The sequence below is a fragment of the Artibeus jamaicensis genome, unplaced genomic scaffold (genome assembly GCF_021234435.1).
Source record: "Artibeus jamaicensis isolate MK-2021 breed Jamaican fruit bat unplaced genomic scaffold, CSHL_Jam_final contig_456, whole genome shotgun sequence".
Classification (NCBI taxonomy): Eukaryota; Metazoa; Chordata; class Mammalia; order Chiroptera; family Phyllostomidae; genus Artibeus; species Artibeus jamaicensis.
In genome coordinates, this window is record NW_026521839.1 from 4,851,830 (window position 1) to 4,863,410 (window position 11,581).

Consider the following 11,581-nt stretch of genomic DNA (forward strand, 5'->3'; position numbering starts at 1 on the left):
TTAGCTTCCAGGCTGTGTGAAACTGTGTATAACAGAGTTACGTAGGCAATTCTATTTTCCATCATTTAACCTGCAGCGCCACCATGCGGTCTCACTAAGTCTTACATTTTCTGGTTTCACATTGGACGCAAGCTTCTCCTAATATATAGAATTGAGAAAATTGTGTTCTGTATTATTAAACACCGAGTGGTTTTTGTGCGTTTAGATAAAACTCTGTGTTGTTACATGTGGTTTTTGTGTGTTTAGATAAAACTCTGTGTTGTTACACAGGAGAAATACAAATAGCGAGTTGTCACGTCACTGTTTAAAGTTGAAGAATAATGATTAAATAATTTAATTAACATTAAGCTAAAAATGACATACATTTTGGAACAAATTTTTTTCAAAATGACATTGGGAAAGTTTCACAAGTACAGATTTTTGGTACATATTAGAGAATTACAAGTGAGTGGACGCTGCCCAGTTGCAATCAGTGGTGTTTCTAAAGAGAGTATTGGACCAACACCTTGTCAAAAAGTAAATTACATCCTCTTCTTTCCAACACCCAAGCCTGAAAACAGTGAGGTTTTGCAGTTTTCAAGTTAATGGGAAATTATTTTCTGAATAGGATGGTCTCAAGGTTATGTCTTGCTAAGCTTTTGAATCCCTTTAAAAAATGATTGTGATACAGATAATTTGTTATATTCTTTTAAAAAACATCTTTAATGAGCCCTGGATGGTGTGGCTCAGTGGACTGAGCACTGAACTGTGAAGTAGAGGGTCACTGGTTCGATTCCCAGTCAGGGTACCTGCCTGGGTTGCAGGCCAGGTTCCCCGGTGTGGGGAGCACAAGAGGCAACCACACATGGATGTTTCTCTCCCTCTCTTTCTCCCTCCCTCCCTTCCCCATTGTCTAAAAATAAGTAAATAAAGTCTTTAAAAATATCTCTTTAATGAGATATAATCCACACACTATACTTTTATAGTGTATAATTTAGTGGCTTTGTAGTCACAGAATAAGGGACCCATCACCAGTCAATTTTAGAACAGTCTCATCACTCAGAAACCCGTGCTCCTCAGCTATATCACCCCCCATCCTCCCAGCCCTCATGCTCCAGGCCCTACTCCACCACTAGTTTACTTTCTGCCTTGCTCTTCTGAGCTTCCGTATGAATGGAATAAAGCAACATATGGACTTTTGTGACCGGCCTCTGACTCAGCATGTCTTCAAGGGTCATCCCAGTGTGGCAGGTGTCTGCACTTCATTCGTTTTGTGGGGAGATAATGTTCCACTGCATACATAGATCACATTGTGGGTATCCATTCTTCTGTTGGTAGACATTTGGCTTTCCCCACCTTTTGAAAATTGTGAATAATGCTGCTATAGACATTCACACACAAATGTTTGTGTGGACATATTTTCATTTGCCTTGAAGTAGAATTGCTAGCTCACATACAGCCTCTTATGTTTAATTTTAATTCACTTTTAAAGAGTTTATTTATTTTGAGAGAGGGGGAGGGAGAAAGAAATAGAGGGAGAGAAACATTAATATGTGGCAGCCTCTCACGTGCCCCCAACCAGAGACCATGCCCACAACCCAGGCACGTGCCCCAACTGGGACTCAAACCAGTGACTCCTTGGTTCACAGGCCAGCAATCAATCCACTGAGCCACACCAGCCAGGGCTCTATGTTTAATCTTTAAAACACATTTTATTTCTTTTTGGAGAGAGGGAAGGAAGAGGGGAATGGAGGAAGAAAGAGAGGGTTAGAAACATCAATGTGTGAGCAATACATCAATCAGTTATTTCTTGCATGTGCCCAACCAGAGACCTGGCCCTCAACCCAGGCTTGTGCCTGGACTGGGAATTGAACCAGCAATCTTTCATCTTTTGGTTCACAGGCCAATGTTCATCCACCAAGCCACAACAGCCAGGACATAATGTTTCTATGTTTATTTGAGGAACTGCCAGACTGTTTTCCAAACCAGCTGCATCATTTTGCATTCCCACCAGCAGTGAATCCGTATTTTAGTTTCTCCTCATCCTCCCAACATGTGCTGTTGCCCAGCATTTTGGTCCCAGCCACTCTGGAAGATTTTGATTTGCATTTCTCTGATGAGTGATGTTGTTAAACATCTTTTCTTGTGCTTATTGGCCATTTGTATATTTTTCTTGGAGGAATGTCTTTTCAGATCTTCACCCATTTTTAAACTGGGTTATTTGTCTTATTATAATTGAGTTTTAGGAATTCTTTATATGTTCTATATACAAGTTGCTTATTGGATTTGTATTCTTTTTTTAAAAAAGATTTTATTCATTTATCTTCAGAGGGGAAGGGAAGAAGAGAGGGAGAGAAACATGAATGTATGGTTGCCTCTCGTGCGTCCCTGCTGGGAACTGGCCTGCAACCCAGGCATGTGCCCTGACTGGGACTCAAACTGCAGTTCTTTGGTTTCCAGGCCCACGCTCAACCCACTGAGCTACGCCAGCCAGGGTAGATTTCTATTCTTTTGTTCAGTTTTTCCATGTCGAATATTTGAATTCAATTTCAGTGGAGACTTATGTTATCTTTATTCATTCAGTATTTTGTTAATGATTGTAAAAGTTTGTTAATTACCTTGTCTGGAGTTAAACATCTAATCAATGAGGCCTAAACTCCTGGCATAAAGACCATTATGTGCCTTCCTTTGGCCACAAGCGGTACTACTGGACTAGGTAGTTTTCTTCCAAGCAGCCAATCTGTAAGTGAATATTGGCCACCCCTCCAAAGATATCCACACCCTAATTCCCCGTATCTGTAAATATGTTATAATACATAGCAAAAGAGACTTCTCAGATATAAGTAAGCTGAAATCTTTCTAAAGGGAAGGTCATCGTGGATAATCAGGGTAGGATAAAATTTACCAAAGGGAAATGTGACTACAAAAGAATAGTATCAGAGATAGGATGCTACTGACTTTGAAGATGGAATAGTGGGGTCATGAGTCAATAATGTAGGCGGCATCTAGAAACTAGGAAAGACAAAGAAATGGATTCTCCCCTGGAGCCATCAGAAAGGAAGGCATTCCTACTGACACCTTGATTTTAGCCCAGTAACACCCATATATGAGATATGACCTATAGAACTATAAAGTAATACATTTGATTGTCTTAAGCAACTTTGTTCATGGTAATCTTTTATAGCAGCAATAGAAGCTAGTACACAACACAAGTGCAGGTTCTCATGCACCGGGCAGCCGAGTCAACAAAAATTCATCAACCCACAAGAATATTGTAATCACAACAAATGCTGAAGAAGGTCTGAATCAGTTCTGCTGAACCATTCTTTCAGAATAAAGTTGTTTATGACCCCTGACATCTTTTTTCAGCATATTTTTAAGAAGAGTTGCCAAAGACATGTGCTTAATTTAAACAGAAAATAACTGGAGTCTGCCATTTTTTCTATTAAATTTACAGAATATCTAAATTAGTTAGTGGTAAAAATTTCTCCACAACATTGCCTATACTTTCCTGAAATTATTTCATTCAAGATTAACACCAGAATACAACTACTTTAAATCAAATGGTATGCTAAAATGGATACAGCATATTTAGTTTAAATAAGTACTTACAGAGGTGTATACAATAAAGCAAGTTTCAACTTTCCAAATAAAATGAAAAATACATTTTAAGGATGACAGAAAAACACTGATGGGATAATATAAGAAATTCAAGAGCTGCAGCCCTAGGAATTTCTACCCCCTATTCAGGACATTCATTTCTACAGTAATAAGTGTGACATGTTGAGCGCGTACAGGCAGATGTTTGGGCCAATTCATTTATGATGAAGATCAACTGTGGTCCCTGAGCCAGCTAGTTAGTCGAGATAGTCAGTCCTTCTGTACTCAGAACTTTGAGTTTATTGGTCCAGAGTGTGGCCATTGGTTTAGAAACACATACAAACTGTAGCCCCAAATTTGCATTTCTACATAGGAGTCCGGTTCATGGGATGGATGGATTTCATTTCCTTGGTTAGGAACACAATGCTACCAGTTAACATCCGCCATCATAGCACACAGATTAAGGACTGGGGTGCACAATTCAAGTGTGCTTGCAATATATTTCAAATTTTTCCTTTTATCACTCAGAATTGTGAGCAAGTTACTTAACCTTTCTTAGCTTCGGTTTCTTATATGTAAAAGAGGGAACAATATACCAACCCTCTTAAAGCTGGGCAGAGGATTAAAAAGGCAATTAATGTAAAGCACTCTGTACACTACTTTAAACTAAACTAGAAACCAAGAAATAAAAGCTTAAAACAGATCAATTAGCTCACACTATACAGTTAAGATCGGTGCATTTTACTTATTACATAATATTTTAGTGAAAAATCTTAATGTTAAAGCATTAGGATTGATGCTTTAAAAGGACGGTAGCTTAAATGAGATAGAAATTCCTTTATTTCTCATTAAAAAAAAATGTTCAGAAACAGGAAGTCCAGAGATGACCCTGTGATCATCATGGACCTTCATATCCTTTCAAGTTCATTCTGTATTGACTGTCTTCATCCACTACTTCCATTCTCATCGTCACCTCATGGCCCAACTGGTCTCATTGTGTTCCAAATAGTGTACACATTCTAAGCAACAAGGACCAGATAGAAAAGGATAAAAAGGGACTTCTTGGTGAGCCATCTCCCTTTAACTGCTTTTTTGGAAGTCTTCCACAACATCTGTATGTACATCTCATTGACTAAAACCTGGTCAAATGCTCCATTTTAGCTGCCAAGGAAGTTGGCAAAATGCACTTTTTGAATAAGCCCAGTAATGGCGCAAGTGCAACTGGGGATCTGTTAGGAAGTACACAAGATGAGTGGGTCCTGGCCGGCCACTGCATTTTTCTGTCACAGGTTGACATTTCTCAAATGGGAAGAGCCGGTTTCACTGCTATGCTGCTTCATCTCACTGGATAAACACTGTGGAGATTTCCCCCTCCTTTGAACATCAGTGAAACTAAATGGAAAGTAGTTAAAATAATTAAATTAAAACTAACACTGATATACCAATGAAAAGAAGCACGATTAGCAAAAACTTTTGGGAGAACACAGTATCAAAGTCAAGTACTAGGAGATCAGAACAGAGCAAGACCCAAATTGTCACGGTGCAGGTTCTCCTGCCTTCCTGGTTGGGCAGTTTTACACATGTTAGTGCGTTTCTGCTTTTATAGACCTTATAAGTTTCAAAATTAACAAACTAAGTCTCAAGAAAACACAATCAGCTCTGCAGAATTAACTTTTCACTGTTGCCCCAGCACACTCATAAGCTATTCCAGAACGAGGATTTGTACAACAATTGCCTTCCTCAGTCTTTTCAAAGGCAAGATTTAGGACCATTCATCTTTTATAGTGATGAACAAAAGATAAGGTATCATTCTTTAAAACAAAGAAATAATATAAGAAAATTTGAAAGGAAGCTTAGTGTAATTTAAAAACTCATAATAGGTCACCAGAAAAACTATCACCTTGAACTTACCAATTTTAAGTATTTGGAGTAAGATAAACAATTATTGTCACTGAATACTAAAATTAAAGTCGTTCCTAAAATTTGGGTTGTCTTCTATTTCTGGTCCAGGGTAATGGCCCTGAGAACTGGGCAACATAGGCTTCAGAAACTTGAACTCGCTGGTCCCTGAGCCTCCCTTCACACACACCTCGTACTGGTAGCTCTGGGACAGGGTCCCTGTACCGCTGACGTCCACTAGGTGGCCCGGAAAGTGGCCCTCGGGCACCGAGCAGCCGCCCACCAAGCCCACCCTGCCCCTCCTGCACAGCCGCACCGCGATGAACGCCAGCACCGAGAACAGGAAGAGCGACGACACCGACGCCAGCGCGATGACCAGGTAGACCGTGAGCGGGTCGCCCTGGGCCGCGGCGCCCGCCGCCGCTTCGGGCAGCGGCAGGTAGGCCTGCGAGAAGCCGTCCACCAGCAGCACGTGCAGCGTGACGCTGGCCGACAGCGGCGGCTCGCCGTTGTCCTTCACCAGCAGCAGCAGCCTGTGCTTGGCCGCGTCGCGCTCGCTCAGCAGCCGCGCCGTGCGCACCTCGCCGTTGTGCGCCCACACGCCGAACAGCCCGGGCTCCGTGGCCTTGAGCAGCTGGTAGGACAGCCAGGCGTTCTGGCCCGAGTCGCCGTCCACCGCCACCACCTTGCTCACCAGGTAGCCGGGCTCGGCCGCCCTGGGCACCAGCTCGGTGCAGGGCGCAGAGCCGTTCTGCAGCGGGTAGAGCACGAAGGGCGCGTTGTCGTTGGCGTCCAGCACCTGCACGCGCACCAGCGCCTGGCTGCTCAGCGCCGGGGCCCCGCGGTCTGTGGCGCCCACCAGGAACTCGAACGCCTGCAGGGCCTCGAAGTCCAGCGCCCTCAGGGCGAACAGGTGGCCGTTGTCGGCGTTGATGGACACCAGCGAGTGGAGGGGCAGGCTGGGGTCCTGGGGCTGCAGCAGCGAGTAGGTGACCTGGGCGTTGGCGCCCGCGTCTGTGTCTGTGGCGCTGACGCTGCCCATGTGCAGGGCGGGGCTGTTGTTCTCGCGGATGAAGAGGGTGTAGGAGGTTTGGGTGAAGGCGGGGGCGTTGTCGTTGACGTCGGAGACCAGCACGGTTATGTTGTGCTGGGTTTTCAGTCTGGGTGTCCCCATGTCTGTGATGGTGATGGTGATGTTGTACTCCGCTGTGGTCTCTCTGTCCAGCGGTGTCTCCGTTACTAGGGTGTAGAAGTTTTCCAAAGAAGATTTTAGGAAAAAGGGCAGATCATCCTGAATGGAGCAACTTATTTTTCCGTTTTCTTCCGAATCAAGATCCGAGACACTGAAAACTGCAACCACAGTCTCAGGCGAGTTTTCAGGAATCTGCCTGGTAAGTGCGGACATGGTGAGTTCTGGGGCGTTGTCGTTCACATCCACGACTTCAGTCAGAACAGTGCATTTTCCAGACAAGTTTCCAGCATCTTTGGCCTCAATATTGATCTCATAGGACTGAATTGCTTCGAAATCAAGTTGTTTTTTCAGTCGAATGTCTCCTGTCACAGGGTTGAGCTCAAAGGTTTTTCTAATCTCTTCCGAAGCCTGGAAAAATGAATAGGAAATCTCTCCATTGACTCCTATGTCTACATCCGTAGCAGAGACCTTGACAATCAGGAAACCTATGGGACTGTCCTCAGGGATCTGTACCCTATAGAAAGGATGCTCAAATTCAGGGGCATTATCGTTGATGTCCATGACTTCGATGTAGACCTGAGCGGTGCCAGACTGGGGCGGTGAGCCACCATCCAGCGCTGTGAGCGTTAACTCGAGCTCAGGCTCCTCCTCGCGGTCCAGTGCTTTGTCCAGCACCAGCTGGGGATATTTCCTGCCATCGCTGCGTTCAAGGGTCAGGACCCGGAAATAGGAGTTTGGACTGAGTATGTAGTTCTTAATATTATTTCGGCCTACATCTAGGTCCTGAGCGTTCTTCAGCGGAAATGCCGTCCCAGGAGGACTGCTTTCTGATATTTTTAGCGCCATATCGCTTTCCACGAACACCGGAGCATGGTCATTTATGTCTATTACTTGTAGCTCAGCTTGAAAAAACTCTAAGGGATTCGCTAGCAACACCTGGAAACGCAGCACACAGGGCTCTGTGTGACCACACAGTTCCTCACGGTCCAGTTTCTCATTTAGCAACAAATCCCCAGTCGTTTGATCGAGGTGCAAATGCAATTTGTTCCCTTTGGAAATGACCCTAGCCCCCCGCCTGGAGAGTTCCTTCTGCCCCAGACCCAGGTCTTTTGATAAATTGGTTACAAAAGAGTTCCCCTCAGTTTCCTCTACCACAGAATAGCGCCTAGGCTCAGCGCCCACCAGAGATAAGCCCAAGAAGAGAAAGAAGAAAAGGACTTGCCTTTGTCTGCGAAAGCGTTTCCTGCTGGCCTCCATTGTTCTTGCCTGTGCAGCCTCTAGCAAGGCTGGTTCTGCTGAGCTGTGAAGAACTCGGTGTCTGACACTGTGATTATTGCACAGGAGACCTTAGAAATATTCCAGTGAGTAGGAGTTTTTTGGAGTACCCAGTCCTTCTGTGACACCCTAGTTTCCCGAGGGTTTCCAGGCTCTGCTGGTGAGTTTTGCCTGTTAATGGAGCCTCAGTTGCGGTTCCGGTTTGTACCTTCTTATCCTGCAGCGCCACCACGTGTCTTTACAGGATCTTACATTTTTCCATGATGGAAACGGATGCACGATTTCTAAACTAACCTACATTGCACAGGTTATGACACTAACCTTACTATCTCTGGACCTTACGGTGCAGACAATAGTCTGAGGACCACACAAGAGAAATGCCATTAGTAGGAACTTTTTACTTTTAATAATACTACCTGAGTTTGGAACAAAAAGAAAATATTTATGCAACAGCCTGGCTGAGAAAAAAATATATGCAGAAAAAATTTAAATATATAATTGGAATAACATAGAAAGATTTCAGAGTATACTTCTATTGCCATGGACTATGGGAGTAATTAGTAGCTACCTGTGAAACTTAGAAAAATTATTTAACCTCGGCCCTAGTTTTCTCATCTGTAAAATGGGATTATAATGGTACCTAGTACATCAGGCTGCTGCGAGTCCCCCCACCCATACAAATGAGGACACTGAGGAAGAGACAGATTTACCTTACAGACACACACACAACCTAGGCATGTAATTTGATGCCACCAGGTAGCTGAATTTGCATGAGTCCATTCCCTCAACTGGAGAAACACCCAATATTCGCGTGGTAGAAGAATGCATGAGCAGAATTAGCTCAGATAGAAGTCATCATATTAAGTGACGACACAAGGAAGGGCTGGAGAGCTTGTCTAATGGAGGTATAATCTCTGACAGCAGTGGTGATTCTGTATTCAGAAGGGTTCCCCTCTTTTGTCGTTAACTCCTCTTCTTACAGTGTCAATTAAAAAAACTTTCATTTTGAAAAATTTCAAATGCCATAAAGGCAGAATCATATGATGAACCCACAGGAACTCATAACTAGCTCCAACAATTATAAATATTTTTTCCAAAATTGTGTATCTCACTAGCATTCTCATATGCCCAGGCAAACTAAAATTTTGCCTATAAATATTTTGTTATACACCTCTAGCTTTTAATGGCCTAAACAATGACTGCAATGCCATACCATACCTAAGAAATTAGGTTATTATTGGCTTCAGACGCATAGCAAGATTGCAATGGCAGTGTATATATGCATCTATATTCAAATTTTCTCCAATTCTTTCACAGTTGATTAAATCAAGATCCAAACAAGATTCACCACACATTACTCTCTTTTTGTTGCAGAAAATTCCTTCCTCCCCTTTCCTATGTCATTCATTTTTTTTTAAACTGGATAATTTTAACCTGACATTATAAAAACAATGTAAAATTTTACCGCTCTGAAGTTTTTTGTTCTTAGATTATATCCCATTAGCAATGCACAGTAATAGTACTATTTTAAAATTTACCAGTAGTAATTTATAATATATTCAATACTGCTATGCAAAAATTTCCTGGAGAATGTTTAAGAAAAAGGAGTTACAGATTATGATAACAAACAAAGCTTCTCCTTAACTCCCCTGCATCTCTAAATAATTTAATTATAATTTGTTTATTTTTATTTTTTTAGCTTTTAAAAAAGGTTTTATTTATTTATTTTTAGAGAGAGGGGAAGGGAGGGAGATATATCAATGTGTGGTTGCCTATCACATCGCCCCCACTGGGGACCTGGCTCACAACCCAGGCATGTACTTTGACTGGGAATCAAACCCGCGACACTTTGGTTCGCAGCCCGTACTCAATCCTCTGAGCTATACCAGCCAGGGACCATTTATTTTTAATATTACATATTCAAAACAATTATTTTTCTTATACTTTCCCAATTCGGCACTGCAGTGTATTGAATTAGAAGCTTTAAAAATAAAATTTTAAATTAAAGGAGGAAAATGTGTTTAAAAGGTAGGTAAGGACTACTGTAGAAATATTACTACAGTGTGAGAAAATTAATAAACCAATTAATAAGTAAAAATTTTGTGATATTTCTATTCAGGGTCTCTAATTTTTTCTGGGAAAGGAAGGTCATATATTGAGATAAGGAAAAAACACAAATTGATCTTTCCATTTTTAAAACTTGAGATTTGGTTAGATTAGAGCTTTAACAATAATAATTAAATAATTACTTCAAAAGGGCTGAATTATTAATTTATAAGAGTGTAAAATGTCAGGCCAATAAATACTTTATTATTTTCAAATATATTTAAAAAAAGACTGGCCCTGGCTGGTATAGCTCAGTGGATTGAGCAAGGGCCTGCAAACCAAAGAATCGTGGTTTGATTCTCAGTCAGGGCACATGCCTGGGTTGCAGGCCAGTTCCTAGCAGGGGATGCACAAGAGACAACCATACATTGATATTTCTCTCCCTCTCTCCTTCCATTACCCTCTAAAGATAAATAAATAAAATCTTTAAAAAAAAAGACCGAATACCTGGCTAATGTAGCTCAGAGGACTGAGTGTGGGCTGCAAACCAAATGGTCGCCAGTTTAATTCCCAATCAGAGCACATGCCTGGGTTGCAGGCTAGGTCTCCAGTGGGGGCCAGTGGGGACCACATGAGAGGCAACCATGCATCAATGTTTATCTTTCTTCCTTCCCTCTTTCTAAAATTAAATAAATAAATAAAATCTTAAAAGAAAAGGAAAAAGACTGAACAGAAATATAAACGAGGAAAAGGTTGCTTCTCTTTAATTATGGAGAAACTTGTAATGTGATACCTAGTGACAGAAAAGGGAATGTACAACATCACAGCAAGATCCCACCAGCAGAAAGATTTAGAAAAGATACTTCGTTCTTCCATGAATTAATAGGTGGCCTTAGTGAATTTACTGAACCTCCATTTGCTTATCTCAAAAACACTTCTCATAGGTTTATTTGTAAGACTAAAAGTGTTAAAATAGTGTATGATGTACACTAAGTACTTTTTTAAAAAAACTTTGAGGCCCTGGCTGGTGTAGCTCAGTGGATTGAGCGCGGGCCTGCGAACCAGACAATCGCGGTTCGATTCCCAGTCAGGGCACATGCCTGGGTTGCAAACCAGTTCCCTGCAGGCCAGTTCCCAGCAGGGGACGCACAAAATGCAACCATACATTGATATTTCTCTCCCTCTCTCCTTCCCTTCCCCTCTAAAGATAAATAAATAAAATATTAAAAAAAAAACTTTGAAACTCATTGTGTAATCTGTACTTCTAAAACTTAAGGTAGGTATACAACTGCAGCACTGAAATCAAGGAGGAAAATAAAAATGCAGTAGAGTTTGAAGACAATGAACATTGATTTACAACATCTCAAGATTTGTCACATAATAGACTGCGCACAATGCATAATTACTAGAGGTAAAATAGACACATGTTTTGTGGAGGTATCTCAGGGCCAAAACTGTATCCACTTCTGTGTGAATTTATTCTGTGACTTTAAGAATACTTGAAATACTGAGAAAGCATTCCTCTACATGCAACACAAGGTACATTTCTTAGGTATGTATTCACAGACACAATACATTTATTTTCATTCT

The 11,581-nt window shown here is 41.8% G+C and overlaps 1 protein-coding gene across 1 annotated transcript; it reads right to left on the reverse strand.

The window, feature by feature from the left end:
* Window positions 1–5,436: 5,436 nt before the first annotated feature.
* Window positions 5,437–8,072, reverse strand: PCDHB8 (protocadherin beta 8). Its single transcript, XM_037147701.2, has one exon. It carries the CDS (start codon window positions 7,925–7,927, stop codon window positions 5,528–5,530), a length of 2,400 nt encoding a protein of 799 aa, XP_037003596.2. The 5' UTR covers window positions 7,928–8,072; the 3' UTR covers window positions 5,437–5,527.
* Window positions 8,073–11,581: the final 3,509 nt, after the last annotated feature.

Excerpts from the sequence above, each read along its gene's own strand:
- PCDHB8 (XM_037147701.2), bottom strand. The coding sequence starts at position 7,927 with ATGGAGGCCAGCAGGAAACGCTTTCGCAGACAAAGGCAAGTCCTTTTC.